Below are 18,476 nucleotides of genomic sequence, written 5' to 3' on the forward strand. Positions count from 1 at the left end.
GAAATGGAAAAATAAATTTTTTTTTAGATCATTTTACCTCTTCATTATGATAGGCAGGCATGGTAGCCCAGTGTTATTATCATCTCTTGTGCCAATAGGTCTCTGTGTGCTTCTTCTAAACAATCTGAGATTGCATGCCGAAGCTGACTTGTTAACATGGATTAGGAACCTATGACATCCCAATGCCTCTATCTCCTAAGTTTTTGTGTGCGACATGATACACCACTTATGTGTGTAATGGGTACTTCTATTTGTTGAATTGACTATCATGCTTCAAGCATGTTGGAATCAAAATTTTACAACAAGGGCAAAATAGTAAATCCCTTATTAAAATGAGAAGAGAGAAAAAGGGGTGGTTACGCATCACCTTATCCCTAAAGTAAAAAGGGATAAATATAAAAAGTTAAATCCCTAAATTGTTGGAAATAAAAATGACTCTCGCAAAAGAAGAAGTGAGTCGCCCACTTTTTTTTTAAAAAGGAGTTACATAACTCCCCGCAAAAAAGAGAGGTGATCGTGTAATCCCTGATAAGGGATGGGGTGGCACTCACAACGGCTCAAAAAAGAGGAAGTGGAGATCATGAAATTGAGAAAAAGGGGGTGAGGTGGCAGTTGCTAACTACTTCAAGAGAGTTCTATAAATAGACTCAAAATCCTTTAGAAAAGAGATCAGATCTTTGCAAGAGAAAAGCGACGTGAAGAAAAGAAGGAGAAGAAAGAAAGGTGAGAAGAGATTACTGGCTAACAAGATTTTCTTTTTTTCCCCCTTTGCAGGCTTCTCCCAGAATGTTCTAGAAAGAAGACCAAAAAGAAGACCTTTCTCCTTTGGGAGAAAGAAGAAAATCCCTTTAGAGAATCTCTCTCTAAAGGTCTCTTTATGATCTCTTTTCAGTGACTCCCTAAAGGGAGAATACCTTTCTCTTCCTGGAGAAAGATGATACAGATGGCGGTTTGCCCCAAAAGATAAAGACGACGATTCCCCCAGAAGAAAGAAGACCTTTCTTCTTTGAAAGAAAGAAGAAATCCTTTTAGAATCTCTTTCTAGAGACTCTCTAAAGGTCCCTTTATGATCTCTTCTTAGAGACTCCCAAAAGGGAGAACCTGGAGAAAGATGATAAAGACGGCGGTTTCCCCCAGAAGATAAAGACACGGCGGTTCTCCCAGAAGAAAGAAGACCTTTCTCCTTCGGGAGAAAGAAGAAAATCCCTTTAGAATCTCTTTTCGGAGACTCTCTAAAGGTCCTTTTAGGATCTCTTCTTAGAGACTCTATAAAGGGAGAAGACCTTTCTCATCCGGGAGAAAGATGATAAAGACGATGGTTTCCCCCCAAAAGATAAAGATGACGGTTCCCCCAAAAGAAAGAAGACCTTTTCTCCTTCGGGAGAAAGAAGAAAATCCCTGTAGAATCTCTTTCCAGAGACTCTCTAGAAGTCCTTTTAGGATCTCTTCCTAGAAACTCCCTAAAGGGAGAAGACCTTTCTCCTCCAGGAGAATGATGATAAAGATGACGGCTTCCCAAAGGAAAGATGAAGAAAGTTTGGGGAATTGAAGAAAGTTACCAGGACAAAGAAATTCCACCAATCTGTTAATAAAAAATCAGATCTTTCTAGCGAATAATTAACAAAAGTTGTATTTAGATAGGGAACCTTTTGATGGATAATCAGAGACGTTTCTTTTTCAAGAAATGTAATTAACGGCCAATAGAGCCGGAAGTGTACGATCCCAACCAAAATTAATAGAACTTCTTCTCGCAAGAGGGAAATTTGATCCCGATTTATTTTGTGTGTGATTCTCCTTTTTCATGCATGTGAAATTTGTTGCGAACAATTCAAAATTTTCCCTCATCAACATTTTTAAGATTCCCTCATCACTCTTAAAAAAGTCTGGTTTGGGACAAAGGCTTAGTTGAGTTGAGTTGAGTTTCTTTCTTTCTTTTTATAATTGGGTTAATTTTGATGCTTATAACTTTTTTCTAGGCTTCTAAAGCTTATATGTAGTCCATTTTACTGATCTCCTTGCAGCACTCTTTGGCTGCTTTATCATGATACTGGAAGCTGCTGAATTTAAAATATGAGATATCTTATTGTTTCAATATGTTGACTGCAGTCTTGCCATCAGTTGGCATTGGAGCTCTTTCTGCTAGAGAAGCTGAAGGAAGAACAAATGTCTCAGCTGGGGAGAAGGTATTCATCTCATTTGTAAATTTCCTGGAGCTTTTGTGGTCATCTTGTGGCAACTGTGTTTTGATTGGACGAAAAATATTCACTTCTCACACATCATTTACTTTTGAGGACCACATCTACTTGCTTATTCATATCCCATCCAGCTTACTCATTCGATAGAAGTATCCCCAAAATACTCCAATCTAGAATAGTAGGGGGCTCTATCACTTGGATCTCCTCTGGTTCAGCACTCTGGTGATTGAAGGCAATAGCACAGTCATACCGATAGTGTCACCAGTCTACTTCAATGTTTTGTAGATAGAATACACACACACACACACACACACACACACACCCCTATATATTTAAACTAGTGTGTAGATAACTTATCTACACATATGTGTAGGAACCGTTTTCTCATATATATATATATATATATATATGAGAAAAGAGAAGGTACTCCCTGGAGTAGATAACTTATCTACTCCCTACTCCGGGGAGTACCTTCTCTTTTCTCTCTCTCTCTCTCTCTCTATATATATATATATATATATATATATATATACTTCAAGTGTTTTTCTTTTAAATTTTTGATGTAAGATACTTCTATAATTATTAATATCTGTGCATTTTGCTTCTTTTTTATCCTTGTTTAGAACACAGTCGTGATAGGGGCAGATTATGATTTTATTATTGCTGAATTTACATCAAATACTGAATGATCGTCCGAAAGAGTTAGGCAGTGATTCGAATATCGGAGTACTCTCGTGGTTTACTTGATTACTTCCACCTCAAAAAAATAAAAATAAAATCTTGCAGTTTACTTTCAAGAAAGGGAAATTTTGATCATATATTCCTTTTTTTCACTAAGAAGTTGGATTAGTGTGCTAATGTGCTTTTTATTGAATGACATCAAATTCCTGACCATTCAGGTTCTTAGATTTCTATGTTGCTGAAGTGTGAAGGTGACGTGTTATTTATAAGCCTGATTTTTTGGATTCCTTATTAAAAATGTGGGTTTCATCGTTGGACCTCAGGAAGTCCATAAATTGCTCCAGCCAGCTGACAAGACTTTAAAGACGATGGCTATAGAACTTGCAGAGTATCAGGTGAGATTTAAGTTAGTTTCTCTTTTCTATGTGGGAAAATAATGTTAAGCAAATTTTATTTATGACATCCGGTTTTTTAATATTTACGTGTATAAAGTGAATTTGTGCGTGTCATTGTTTATTTGTTAAGGTGAACTATTTAATATATTTGCTACTCTACCAGGTTTGTGTGGATATTTTCATTACTACCCAGACGTATATGGATATCGCGTCAATCTCTGTTGTCCCAAGAACCACAGGGGGTCAGGTATGTTGAATGCATGCTATTTATCCGCTTCATGCCTTTTCAATTATGAATTGAATAATTTGGCACAAATTGTTAGTGCATTACTAGTGTAGAAGATATTGGTCTCTGCTTTAAGTGTAAGACTAAAAAATTGAGAACATGCCTTACTCATTCTTTGTGACTCAATGGCATCTATGATGTTTCTGATAAGTTTGATAAGTTTGGCGCTTTTACGGAAAAATTGAGAACATACCTAACTCACTCTTTGTTGACTATTTGAGAGGTGGAAACATTTTAAAAAAAAAATTCCATTTCTCCTATTTTTGAATCGTTCCCTAGCTGATGTACTGTTGACATTTTTGTTGATTCGGGATATTCGTTACTCAAATTTGTGCTCAATAACATCTAAAATCATCTTGCCGGTCCCCTTATTTGAAACATTGAAAGCAACATTCTCATAGAGAACATCAGAGTATGGGGACTTCACTAGGGACATTGTTTCCATATTCTGATTTATCATTTGGTAACCTATAGTTTCTATTTCCTGTTACAGGTATATTATTACTACCCCTTTTCTGCGCTTTCTGATTCTGCAAAGCTTTACAATGATCTTAGATGGAATATTTCAAGGCCACAAGGTTTAGAGGCAGTAATGCGTGTAAGATGTAGTCAGGTAAGTTGTTATATGATTCATGCTTTCCTGTTTCCATTATTATTGATCAGTTTAACTAAATAACTTACCATTTGTATAATTATATAATTTTCTTGTCTAATATGGATGTCTTATTCTGTAGGGCCTTCAACTTCAAGAATACTCTGGAAACTTTTGCAAACGGATTCCAACTGATGTTGATCTTCCTGGGGTCAGTATATCATATAAATAATGACAAGCACTGAATTTTCCATGCACAATCTAATTGGTTGGTTAATAAATTTCTAACAATCTGCAATTTGGGGACTACTGTATTGGAAAAGAAAAAATTAACAGAAATTCAGGAAAAAATCAACAAATAATTGATTGATCCAGGTGCATGTTTTTTTATGAGATTTGAATGGAAGTATTATCTAATCTGGTCGATTCTTTCACATCCTATAGGTGGATGGGTATTAATACTGTTTAATTAAAAAAACATTAGACCTTACAAGAGAGTAAGTACGATTAGCTTCTGTATACAGCGAATATCAAAAGACACTACAAGTGCATGATACTTGTTTGAAAGAAAATGATATGCAACTTAACAACCTGAAATAGTATCGGGAACTTGTGCCATTGAAACACCTTGTTGATTATCTGAAACTGGATTAAGTGATCTGGTAGATGACATTGGAACTATAAAACCTTGGCCATCTTTTGATGAGGCAAAGGAAAAGCAGTTTGGTGATTGGATTGAATTACCCTAAGGGCTATCTTTATCTAGACAAGTCTGCCCAACCTTTACTGATTCAATGGGTTCCATGGATTCCAATCTGCCCCGTTCATGTAACTTCCAACCCAGCTCACTTGTAGGAGTCAGTTGTGAGTTTTGACTGATACAAGCTGCCCTAGGAAATAATCCTAGGTGGTGGGATATCCTTTTATCCTCTTCCTCCACCATTATGGACTGTTCTTTGTCTTTTCAAGTGTCCTATTTAAGTCTCCAGACTGTATTTTCAGTAATCTTAAATAGTAACTCGACTCTTTGATCAACAGTTGACCTTCCCATGGTGATCTAGTTGTCTTCCATTGATATCCTAGACTAAACTCTGATGCCAAACTGATGTAGCACCATTGGGGGAAGGAAATATTGCTATAGTAAATTCGGGTCTAAAACCTAGGATTAGACTGGTTGTTTTCAATAATCTAGGCAACTAATTGGGCCCATGTTTAACAAGGGTATTAAAAGATTTACCCAGCTGAACTGACTGGGATTAACAATGTCACTTACAGGACTTGGAGACAAAGAAACAGACATAACAGTTCTACTTTAAAAATTAAGGAACAAATGTTTCAAAACTCCACGTGGAAGTCTTGGGAAGTTTGGTAATAAAACTGAAATCACACATTTCTAAAACTGTCCATGCAGTTTGGAAATAAGATTTAACAGTCCTTGGTAAGGTTTTTTTTAACCCGGAATTTGTCTAGGTGTAGACACCCCATTTTGTCAAGGTCGTGCTAATGATAGGTTGTTGCGAGGACGTTTCCTATGATGACTCCCGGAGCTTCTAAGGTCTCTCTCTAGTTTTCAGAACGAAAATATTTCATTAAAACAAATTTTTTTGTTTCAAAAAGTGGTTTAAACCAAAAAGCCTGTCTTTGCATGTCACCCGCCTTTCACGGAAAGCCCGTTTTACATGGCACTGAGTCAAAAACTAACGTTTGGAGCAAAGGAACTGCTTTTCGGAGACCGAGAATCACTCTCGGAAACCGATAATCACTTTTCGGGAATCGAGAATCACTCTCGGAGGCCAAAAACCAATTCTGGAACCCAAAGATAGGTTTTTTTATTAAATAAACCTCTTCCTTGCGATTTGGCTGCCGACCTGACATTTCTGTCAGAGCCAAAGGCTGCGATTTGCCTTGTGGAAACTATAAATAGGGTTGTTGAGTTCAGTTAAAATCAGATTTCAACTAGATCAGAAAACCAGAAACAATTTTCCCTTTTAAATTTCAGTTTCTAAACTGTTGTTTTCCTAGAAATTATTTTCTTTTCAGAAAGAGGAGCTGTTAGAATTTCCCCAGAAATTGGTACTGTGCCCGATTTCTCCCGAAATTCCTTGTAAAACTCGGGTGTTGGCACTCTGCTGAGATTATGAGGATTCAGAGTGACACCCCTCTACTATAAGCTTAAGGATGGCTGCATTATGCTGAAATCCCAAAGACCACCTCTACTGCGTACTCTGTTGCTAGGTATATTTAACATCTTTTCGTTTTTCATTTACAAAACTCGGGAACGGGTAGTTATAGGGTTTGTGGATCCTCTGACCCCAAACCCGTAACGTAAATCCCATCTTTTCCCTTTTCTTGAGGCTATTTCCTTAAATCCGGTTATTTGTACGCAACAAACAAATATGATTAATAATGTTTCATTCTCCTCGGTATTTGTAAGCGACAACGGGGAAATATGGCTCTCAACCCCCCCGATGCTCAGAATCCGTTGGGAAATGTATTTCAATCATTTTGGCAGTGTTGTTTATAAACAAACTAGGCTAAGGAACTATCTCTCAATTATTAAATAAAACCCCTTTCTATCCTTTGTAAACACCTTCTTCGATCCTCAATCCTCATTTGCGATAATCAACCCGCTTGAGACCGTCTCCGCTTCTAGGTGCTCACTCGACTTGTTTAAAGAGAGCTTACGCCTAAGAAGCATCCGCTTCTAGGTGCTCACTTGACTTGTTTGACGAGGGCTTACGCCTATGAGGTTGTAGTGGGGTCTCAATCCTGTGAGCATTATCGTCGATTGAAGATAATGTATTCAAGAGGGTCCACTACCTATCTTTATGTATTCAACAAGCAATCAAAATACCTAAATTCCTTATTATTTTTACCCTCCTTCCCGTTTAAAATCCAACTGGAGAATAAGCTTAATCACGACAAAGGTTTATAATTAATTTCTACTAAGTTTTCCCGAAGCCGCCAAGTCAAGTCAAGAGGTGTTTACCTGGGCATGAGGGGTGCCTAATACCTTCCCCGAATGTAACCATATCCCTTACCCAGATTTCTATCCAGACCATGCCTAAAAACAGAGTTAACTACTGGTTCTAGGCCCTGACCTAGATGATAACTTTAGTCACTGTTCTTCTTATGAAATTGGGATATTTATCCCTAGTTAATCAGAAATGTAGACACGGGTCCTAGCCCCTAACCTAGGTGGCGACTCTGAGAATATATTTTTTGTGAAATTCGGATCTTTATCTAAAGTTCACAGGAAACGCAGACATTTCCTAAACACCCCTTGACCAAAGGAAGCAAAAAGGGACGACCAAAACAACACCAGCTAGCAACACACGCCACACACACACACACTCCCGAGTGTGGCAAGATAGAGAGGGGGGAAGCACTGCCGAACGTGGCGCCGCTCCACCCCCACGACTATCCGGGATCTACACTAGGAACCCGGCCCGACATGTTAAATTTTATTAACATGATAAAAGAGGGGTCCTTCTACCTTCTAGATCCACAAAACTAATACAAAGAAAAAACTTACCTGCTACAAATACTTGGAATGCCCGAGGAGTCATATTGCTCAACATCACTTAGCCAACTTTAGGAGATCTCTTCACTGCCAAAACACCTTATCATTCTTGCTCTCAGATGTAAAATTAGCAAGATGATTTACCACCTGGTTTCATTATCTAAACTGCTGTAACAAATTAGGCTTCAATTGAGGGAGGGGGGGATTAAGTTCCTGCCAATAGTACTTTATAGACTAGGGGGGTTCCTTATAGTGAAAATTATATCAATGAGGACCTTACTATCAGATTTCACCAAAACGCTCGAGTAACAAAAAGCTTTATAGTATCTAAGGCCATCTAGAATGCTTCTGATTTCTGCTTAAATATTGGTCACAATTCCTTACTAGTAAGAGAATCTAGAGATAATCTTACCTTCAAAATTCCTAATGACTCCACTACCCCAGGTAAACTGGGATTGCCCTTAGACACGCCATCCATATTTAATTTAATATCTCCTATCTTTGGCTTGTCCCAACACACGCAGATAACTCTTAAGGGCTTATAATGGTCTAGGAATAATCTCCATGACGCCTAGAGCTATCTCCTCCTAAGAGGAGCAATTAGAAGATGGACAAAAAAAAAACTAGCATCTTCTCCCAGTTACTCACTACCTTAATTAGAAAGTTCATTGGCTTAAAAGAACCCTCTATTCACCTATTGTATCTCTGTTCCCATATTTCCCAGATAATGAGTGAAGGAATTTCCTTTAAAGCAAACCCAAATATTGTTTTACTTCTCTTAGAGAGCTCAAACTATTGAAGCATCCTAGCATTGATAGATTGGAGACATGGTTTAGGTCCTCTTCCTTTGGCCTGGCTCAACACACATTACTTGGAAGGATAGGTATGAGAATATCCTTCAATCTGCTATCAACATGGATAACATGCATGGAAATTTTCCATTTGAAACATCCAATTTTAGCTAGGAGGTCCTTCCAAATGAAACAACTTGTCCTCTTCTTAGATGAAGTTTGGAAATTGGAAACTAGATATCAAATGGTAAATCTATGGAGAAAAGAAAGAACAAGATGATCTAAACAAGATAAAATAAGGATAACTAGGAAATAATAGACCTGATTGCCTGAAATCAAATAAGAAAAGTAATAACTCTATTAGCATCACAATAACAAGCCCGACTTCACACCGATGGAGGCCTAGGCGTCTCACTAAGGGGGTCAAGGCCTCACACATTGGAGAGTAGAAATCACATGAGAGAGAGAGAGAGAGAGCTCATAACATTACACCACTGAATCCCCAATCCTTTGCTTGCTTGGGATCTTCTTGGAAATGGGAAGATCTAGGATATGCGGCCAACCTCCTGGAGAGAGCGATGTGCATGGACCAGGTGAGTAGGGATGCAGCTCCGCTACTCTTCAAGAAAGAAATCCATGCCGTGTTGCTCGGAAGGAATTGTTCTTTCATTTCCTTCACAAGGTCCTCCCACGTTGTAATTTGAGGGCGACTTGCATCCTCCGGCCGTGTGCGCCACCATAGTTTTGCATCCGGAATTGTAGAATCCAAGGTACCCCCCTGTTCAGGATTTCCAAGAAGCTAAAGCTGTTGAAGCTGTTAGAGCATCATTTTAGACGTGTTATTCTCTTGGAAAAGTCCTGGCAATCCCTTACCGAGCTAGAGCTTTTGTTACGCCAGGATCGATTACGGGGGTTTTGGGCATCCATGAGATGAGCTTTCATCCGGTTCAGATGAGTACCCGCCCTTAGCTCATCAAGTCGCAGTAACATTGAGAAAGCGAAGGTTTGGCATCCGTGTCCGTCAGAAACTTCAATGGGAGGGAGGGAGGGAGGGAGGGAGGACTTTCTCAGGATAACTAGACTCGGGCTTCTGAACAATGTAAAACACTTCAATAAAAAATATGCTCAACTTCTTGCACTTTCTCAACTAAAAGACTCATAAAAATAAAATTAACTAACAAACAAGTTGCGGCCCACATGTGGGCTCCATCTCACCATTGAACTTGCAAACAAATGCTAAAAATTGACTTTTCTGCCCTTCTTGTTTCTGCTGTGTTTTTTTATCTGATCACTATCACCTGGTGATGTTGTCCTCCGTGGGATGGTGGGAGTCATCAAATATTTTATATAAATTCAAATAAAGACTTGCTTTCAGCTCAAATAAGGCTGTGTGTTGTAGTGCAGATTGATTGTGACAAACTACAATGGTCAACTCTAATAGAGGCTTGTTATAGTAGTGCAGATTGATTGTGACGAGACTACGATGATCAACTCTAATAGAGGCTTGTTTTTGTAGTGCAGATTGATTGTGACAAAACTATAATGGTCACCTTTAAACACGATGATAAATTTCAGGAGGGTTCTGAATGTGCTTTCCAGGTTTGGATTCTGTGCTATATCATTGTGTTACTTCTGAAGTTCTTAATTTTCTATGGATTTTTGGTTAAATGTCTTCCTAACAAAGGAACTCATGGCTTTTTTGTGACTCTGCTATTGTCCAGTGTGCCCTTCTCTACACAACAGTATACGGGCAAAGAAGAATTCGTGTCCATACTTTATCTCTTCAGTGCACGACAGTGATCAGTAATTTATTCCGTTCAGCTGATTTGGATACCCAGTTTACATGTTTCTTGAAGCAAGGTATGGTTACCATTACAGCGGCTGGTTTTGATTGAAGGGTATTTTCTGATTCCCATTCAACTTTAAACTCATCATATTTATAAACCTACAAGGCAATTATTGTTGCCGAATTGTTTTTCTATGGGTTAGGTTCTGACAATGGTGTGATCTGTATTGTGAAGTGCCCTTATTTATATAATTTTCTTTTTACATGATTTTATAGATACTATAGAAGTTAACTTTTTCTGCGTTTTCTGCCTTTTGTAGCTGGGAATGAAATTCCTACCACTCCTCTTTATCAAATCCGAGAGCAAATAACAAACCTTTGCATCAACGTTCTTCACTCGTACCGTAAATTTTGTGCAACTGTATCGTCCTCTGGACAGCTAATTCTTCCAGAGGGGCTAAAGCTTTTGCCATTATATACCCTTGGTATGTCTCTCGTTGCTTATTATTCTATCTCGGAGTTATTTCACTACAACTATGCTGTTGGCTGTAGCTGTGAGCTTGAACACCTATTGAACCCTTTTTTTGGCACAATGAAATCTATTTATTGATAAAAGGCAATAAAGTAAAAGCAGAACGATTGAGTGTCATTTAAGAGAATAACTGCAAGAAACTTCAAGTACTGTTAACCCCCCCCCGCGCAAACCCCCAACTCACACACACACCCCCCAACAATGTTGGGTCTCTATCCTTGCCTATTATCCCCACTTTTTTTCTATCATTTTCGCTTAATTCTCTCCATTTTTCCTGTGTGTTGGCATGTCTTAACTGTGTAAAGTGATCCACTACAAATCTTTTTGATTCAGATAGTAGGCCAAATAAGTGGGATATTTGCCCACTAGGAGTTCTCGGATTTATTTCCATGTTATTTAGTTTTTAGGCTTTTTATTTCCATGTTTTTAGTTTTTTAGAGCTTTTATTTTTCATGTAATTTAGAATTACGGAGTTTATTTATTTTCCATGGAATTTTAGTTCAATTGCCTATAAATAGGCCCTCCTGTATTAGAGATAAGGAGTTTTGGACGATTAATTGATTGAATTGAGATTTCTCCCCAAATACTTCTTCTCCTCTTTATCTTATATTCTTTTCTTTCTCTTCTTCAATTCTTCCATTTCTTCTCTTCTTCTTCTATTTCTCTTCCCTTTCTTCTATTTCTCTTCCTGGTCCTACATCAATTTTGGTATCAAAGAGGAAGATCTAAGAGGTTTCAGAGATTTCTTCCGGCAAAACGACTAGCCAAAATAGCCCTCAACTAACACCATCTTTCCAAGCAAAACCTGTCCCATCGTTTAGCCTTCTGAAGCATCTGTCCTATCAGCCAATCCTAACCATATTAATTTCCACCCCCTTCATTCCACCTAGATTTTACACCCATAAAACTTAACCCTAACAACACCAACAACGACCCCCTTAACCTGATAAAAGCAACCTACCTTGCAGCAGATCCTCGTTAAAGAAAGACTGAAGAAGAAGCTAGTGGGATCGCTTTCATCGCACCTTCTTGCAAGGAAGTCCCGTCACTAAGGGGATCCCATCAGTAACCCGAGAGTTACACAAGGTCACGGTAATAAGGGTTAATTTTTCCATCTGTGTTAGGTTCCTCTTTCTTTCCTCTAAGTGGGTGGTCCACACCTTTTAGGTTCTATTAGTTTTTGGAAAGTTACTTTACCTACCTGCAAAAAAAGGCAAGGAAATCAGTTCCTTATTGAGAAGATTCCATATTTATGAAGGAAAGAAAGTCGTTGTGGGTTGCTGTACGTAAAGCTAAGGCAGAGAAGAGATAAGGTATGCTTGTTTTTATCATATTTTTACCTGTAACCCACAGTTACAAGTCAAGTTTTAGTTAGTGCAGGTCAAGTATACATTAGTTTTTTTACTTGGTAACCTGCTGTTCCAAGTAAAGGAGATAACTTAATTACTACGTGGTGACCTGTGATCACGGCGGGTAAGGTAGATAACCTATAACCTACAGTCACAGGTAAAGAGAAAAAAGAGAGAAAGAAAGGGAAAATAAACAAAAAGGGAGAAAGACTTCTATATTCCACCGCCCCTCTCTCCTTTGGGCACCCTCTCTCTTTTATCTTTAAACATTTTGAATGCCCTTTTCACCTTTAGGCACCCTCGAAAAAAATCAGAAAAAAGAAAAAAAAGAAAACAGAAATAGAATTTTCTTTTTCTCTCTCTTCATTCTCTCTCCTCTTTCCATCTAGTCTCTCTCTATTTGGGCAATTTCCGCATGGAATTTGTTGGTGACCCCAACATGGAAGTTGTGCCGTGCGACTAGCAGAGCACATCCATCTAATTTTTAGCAGCAAACAACAACTATCAGCCCAGTTCTAGGAGAAATCTCAGCTGTTGATCACGTTCTATCATCCGATCAGCACCTTTCTGTCATCCGATTTGAAATCCGCGACATGCATTGCATTCCTTTCAACATGACAAACAGATAAGACGATTGATTTTATTTTCCGCCACCGATTCCAATGGCTCTACCATTTATTTCATATTTTGATGGGTACGACGATCGATATTTGAAAGGCTATACTCACTATAGCTATTATGAGGATGCATGTCTACGATGGATCTATGCTCTAGACGCATATCATGAGTACTATGACTATGATCACCGAGCGACTATCTACCGTGCCAGAGAAACCGCGACATGTCGCCTTGAAGACGACCTACATTCGTCGATGGGATGAGATCTGTTATGAGTTTATATGCAATATTGGCACATTTGTATGAAAAATGATTGATGCGTGGAGAAGCCGCTTGACGTGAAGAAGTCACTCGACGTGAACGAGAAGCTGAAAATGAAGCAACAAACAGATCTCTAGAGCGTCGCATGCATGGGTGGGATTTGCAGAGCCACTTGGCTACTTCTCCCACACCACCTGTTAATGGTATTAGTTCTCACGAAGGGTAGAAGGAAGTTGCTAACACTATTGAGGGGCCAAATACTAGTGTTGATGAGACCATTATAGATGTTGAGCCCATGCTTATGTCCGGTCCATGATGGCAGATACAAAATCAAAGATGGAAGATACAGAGCCAAAAAGTCAAGTGACTGATGATGCAAATACCAGAGCATGGAGAGCTTGAGCATTGCACTAAGGATATCTCTTCGACATCAGGACATGAGCATAGTGACAGTGTTGAGTTTGTCGTGGCTGTTTCGATAGACGATTTTAGCACACCAGACGACAGATTTGAGCCAGATATTGTTCTAGAAGATGACTTTGTTTCTGATTTCATTGAGCGTGATGAGATACCAACGGATGATGACTTTATTGTGGCTGATCATGGATTGATACTGCCCATGGCTATCATGTTGATCCAGGAGGAGTACGTTGCTATCTTCCCAGCCAGTTTACTTCCCCAGAGCAGTTTGTGTTCGTATGATTCTACATGGGTGATTTCTTCCATATCGTTCCGCCAGCATTTCAGATCACTTTCACGGTTGTCACGAGTATTAGACATCAGGAGCGCTTCCGATGGATTATAACTCCTGCTGCATCAGTTGGTCGTTCTACATATTTGCTGCATCAGTAGAACTCGAGGTTATTTTCAAGATGGGGAGAATGATGTGGATAGTAGGCCAAATAAGTGGTAGATTTGCCCATTAGGATTTCTAGGATTTTTATTTCCATGTTATTTAGTTTTTAGACTTTTTATTTCCATGTTTTTAATTTTTAGGGCTTTTATTTTTCAAGTTATTTAGAATTAGGGAGTATTTATTTTCCATGGAATTTTAGTTCAATTGCCTATAAATAGGCCTCATGTTTTAGAGATTAGTAGTTTTGATGATTAACTGATTGAATTGAGATTTCTCCCCCAAGATTTGTTATCCTCTTTCTCCTATATTCTTCTCCTTCTCTTCTGTTCTTCCCTCTCGTCTCTTCTTCTTCTATTTCTCTTCCTGGTCCTACATCACTTTTATTCTTAATTGGTCAATCAGAATCCACGGAAGGGTAGTGAAGGCCAGGAGTTAATATTCGGGTGAAGAGACCTGCTATAATTTATAAATACGTTCAATATTCTTTTAAGGAAACTCTTCATTTTCACTTAAAAACATAAATTAAATGTGCACTCTTCATGGAAACCAAGTCATTTTTATGGTTTTTGCGTGCCAAAAGAAAATTAAAATTATTGTTCTCTTGCACTGTGGTAGGAAATCAGTTAGCTGAGTTCCGAAATTGGGTCCCATTTTCCCAGGTTAGAGTGTGGTAAATTCAGGTGCCTAAGTCTACTCTCTGGCACCTGGGGTGTTACATTATCCTCACAAAATATTTACTGTATGTTTATGTGCCACTTGCTACCTCTTTCATATGTTGCTTATTTTGTTTTTCATTTTGCCTATTTTCAGCATTGGTTAAAAGTATAGGGTTGCGAACTGATGGACGGATAGATGACCGGTCCTATTGGGTTAGTCATGTTTCATCACTTTCTACTCCATTGGTGGTTCCTCTGGTGTATCCCAGGATGATGGCTATCCATAACCTTGTTTCAAAGGTATGGAATATGAGTTTGAATTTGAATTGAAAATCACGATTATGCCCTTCAGAAATGGATAAATTAAACAAATGCTGTCTTCTGCGGAAATGACAGGAGGCTGATGAATCTATTATTCCACCGACAATTCCACTTTCCAGTGAGTATGTAACTGATGATGGAATCTTTCTCCTCGAAAGTGGAGAGGATTGCTTTATTTATGTTGGGAACATGGCGAATTCTGATATTTTGCTACAGATATTTGGAGTTCCCTCCGTTGATGAAATTCCTACTCAGGTATTTAATCCTTATCATTTCCCTAAAATAACCTAGCACCCTCAGTGATAATTGACTGATTTGATTGCTGGATAGTAAAATTAACAACTCCATTAATCCTGTTATTGGGGTTTCCAAAAGGGTTTCTGTAGCTTTTCTTCTTTTTATGCAATTACTCATTTACTAGTGGTTTGGCTTGTAAGCATTTAAGGATGTGTATACCTAGTCTTCATACTATTTTGGCTCACGGCAATGTTATCATAAGTGAGCAATGTTTTGATTTTTTTTTTTTGAATGATTGGAGATTTCATTATTGGTGTTATAGTATAAAAGATTAAATACTGCCTTCTCCAACAGCTTAAGCTTTTGGAGTAAATGGTAAGTTTCACATGGTATCAGAGCAAATGTCTGGGTTCAAACCTCCTTGATAGCAAAATCCACATGCAATGGTAAAAACCCAAAAGAGGAGTCCCATGTGCCACGTGTAGGCCAACCCTAAAAAGAGGGGCCACACGTGAGGGGGAGTGTTAAAGTATAAAAGATTAAATACTGCCTTCTCCAACAGCTTAAGCTTTTGGTGTAACTGGTAAGCTTCACAATTGGGGAGACCGAGATGACCACTGCAAAAACCAAAAATGAGAATACACGAAGACGAAGAAATACTACATCCAGTTGGAAATTTTAATCACATCCTGAATCATTGGGCAATGTTTTGATAACATCGTCAATTTTAATCAATCACCTGTATGCAGTACGCAGTTTCAGTTTCAAATTAACCTCTGACATGAAACCATGATCTCCATTTCCTCTAGTTGGAAAAATTGGATTAGTGTTCCGAGTAGTGCCCATGCAGAGCTCTGTATTAGTTTTACTGGGAAAATGGGTTTTTAATTTCACATAGGATCATTTGTAGTCATACTGCTGGTTTTCCAAAATTCTTTAATGAGGATAGTATTTTCTTCTCAAGGGTGGAGCTTGTCATTTTCTATAACAATTTTTATTGTCTTTTCAGTTTGTGCTAAAGCAATATGACAATGAACTGTCGAAGAAACTAAACAATGTGGTAAATGAGATTAGACGCCAAAGATGTTCATACCTCCGGTAATTTGGATCTACCTTCGAAGTGATGTAAAACCTTTGCAGTATTTTATTGATTCATCCTATTTAATTAATGAGTGTTTTTCTTCTATGCAGTTTGCGGTTGTGCAAAAAGGGTGATCCATCAGGTCAGCTTTATATTCATTCATTTATTCTTTAATTGGAATAAATCTTAAGACGATTTGTGACTTGTCAGAACCCCCCTTAGTTGAAGTTAAAGGGGCTGTTGTTGTTATAGCATTTATAGATGGCTTAAATCCGTAACTAATATCCAATCACTGCCAAGTTCTATTTCAGTTCAGTTTCCTTCTTTAGCTTACAGCCACAACGATCTCTATTTGAGTCAGAATTCTTTCTAAAGAGAGACAACTTCCTAAAATGGCATCCAAGTCCGAAATGTATTCTCTCGTCCTCAATCTTCATATAGCTATTATTTGGGTGGGTCATGTTAGATCACAAATTCACAAGTGTGTCTTTACTTTACAAATCTAAGTTGAGTTCCACTTCATCTTCACAATCTTCTTTATAAGCCCTATCAGTCTCACTTGTTTTTCTTTCTCAATAAATTAGCTTGTTGCCTCGAAAGGTAGGTGGCCAACCCCACCGTCAAAACATTTAGGGGCCGTTTGGATACGCGGATTTTAGAATCTTGGATTTCCTCCAAATCGTTGGTGGGAGACGTGAGAAGGAGACCAGTCGTCGTTTTTTGTTTCCGCGCCCTTCTTTCCGTCTGCAAGAGAGCAAGAGATCATCCCATGTTTCCAGGTTTTAGAAATCTCAGGATGTGGGAGAGATATCTAAAACCTGGATTTCTTACTTAAAATCCTAGATTCTAAAGAGAAGTGAAGCAATCGGTCTCCTTCTCTTGTCTCCCACCTACAATTTTGAGGAAATCCAAGATTCTAAAATCCACGTATCCAAATGGCCCCTTATCTTGGATTTCCTCAAAATCGTAGGTGGGAGACGAGAAAAGGAGACCGGCAGTCGTTTTCAGATTTCTCCCTTCTTTCCGTAAGCAAGAGAGTAGGAGATCATCCGATGTTTCCAGGTTTTAGAAATCCCAGGACAGGGAAGAGATTTCTAAAACCTGGATTCCTTAAAATCCAAGATTCTAAAGAGAAACAAAACGGACAGGCAGCTTCTTCTCTTGTCTCCCATTCAAGATTTTGAGGAAATCCAAGATTTTAAAATCAGCGTATCCAAACGGCCCCTTAGTGTTGTTGGTGTTTAACATTTCATGGATAGAAGAGCCTTCTCTCCATTCTCATGCAGATGAACCTCCCTCTACTTGGGTTTTCTTTAGAAACCCTAAGTGCTGAGGTGGCAGCGATCAAACTATCACTTCTACTGTTCTACTACTTCCACAGGCACCAAAAGTTTTTCTGTCCTAGTGATGGTTGATCCATTTTGTTGACCACCAAGTACCTTGAGTTTTTCTTCTAGCTACCTTAAGGGCTTATTGATAACCCTGTCCTCTGTTTCATATAAGTTGGGCCACAAGCTCATCCTGAATTTGAATAAGCAGACTGCCAATATAAGATGCAGCCATTTGTTATGTCTCAACTAGGCTAGTCCTCAATGTAAGTTAAAATAATATTAATAATGATGATAATAATAATAATCATCCATATGCTCCTCGTTCATTTTTGTTATATTGTATGTGTATTTGTCTCGTTCCCATCTTTGTGCTTAATGCTCTTTCTTTTTGTATGCAGGAATGTTGTTCTTCTCATACATGATTGAAGACAAGACTCCTGGGGGTCTCTCTTATGTTGAGTTTCTTGTACATGTCCATCGGCAAATCCAAACAAAAATGGCCTGAACCTTCACCATTCCCTGTCAAAAAATCTTGTCGGCATCAGTTTTGTAGTTCTACAGATTGGATCTCTGAGTAGAGGGGCTGAGAAAGCATCCATTGCCTACTTATATCTATATGCTTCTGTGGCCGCCGAATCCATCGGTTTCTTTAAAGCCAAGCGCAGACATTCGTGCTTGGAGTTTTAATATTGTTGTGTGCCCAGCTTATATTGAACAGAAAATAAATAGAAATTATGGCTTTTACCTCAGGTAGCAGTTGGGTTTTTTGCTATTTGTTTTCTTTTTCTATGTAAACAGAAAACTGTAAGATATGGAAAGAAACAAGGGTTTGTTTAGTAATCAATCTGGGTGGTTCTTATCACTTTGTTGATCAAAAGATCACTTGTTTTTCTGCATTTTTACGCATAAAATTCCAGTTTTTCCATTGAAATATTCAAAAGCAGCATGTCAATTGTAATAATGCATTATCACAGCCAATTTTCCT

At 38.4% G+C, this 18,476-nt stretch overlaps 1 protein-coding gene across 1 annotated transcript in view; it reads left to right on the forward strand.

The window, feature by feature from the left end:
* LOC143860030 (protein transport protein SEC24 C-like) overlaps nt 1-18,387 on the forward strand; it is a 34,358-nt gene extending 15,971 nt beyond the window's left edge. Inside the window, exons 13-25 of the mRNA XM_077370536.1 lie at nt 2,107-2,183; nt 3,200-3,271; nt 3,435-3,518; nt 4,051-4,170; nt 4,292-4,360; nt 9,985-10,062; nt 10,185-10,323; nt 10,570-10,734; nt 14,676-14,821; nt 14,918-15,097; nt 16,089-16,177; nt 16,271-16,302; nt 17,890-18,387. Coding sequence (XP_077226651.1) covers nt 2,107-2,183; nt 3,200-3,271; nt 3,435-3,518; nt 4,051-4,170; nt 4,292-4,360; nt 9,985-10,062; nt 10,185-10,323; nt 10,570-10,734; nt 14,676-14,821; nt 14,918-15,097; nt 16,089-16,177; nt 16,271-16,302; nt 17,890-17,996 — 1,358 coding nt within the window. The 3' untranslated portion in view covers nt 17,997-18,387. The remainder of the gene's footprint in view (nt 1-2,106; nt 2,184-3,199; nt 3,272-3,434; nt 3,519-4,050; nt 4,171-4,291; nt 4,361-9,984; nt 10,063-10,184; nt 10,324-10,569; nt 10,735-14,675; nt 14,822-14,917; nt 15,098-16,088; nt 16,178-16,270; nt 16,303-17,889) is intronic.
* Nucleotides 18,388-18,476: the final 89 nt, after the last annotated feature.

This window comes from Tasmannia lanceolata, unplaced genomic scaffold (assembly GCF_043159265.1).
Source record: "Tasmannia lanceolata isolate RefF3 unplaced genomic scaffold, GAP_Taslan_0.1 ptg000037l, whole genome shotgun sequence".
Classification (NCBI taxonomy): domain Eukaryota; kingdom Viridiplantae; phylum Streptophyta; class Magnoliopsida; order Canellales; family Winteraceae; genus Tasmannia; species Tasmannia lanceolata.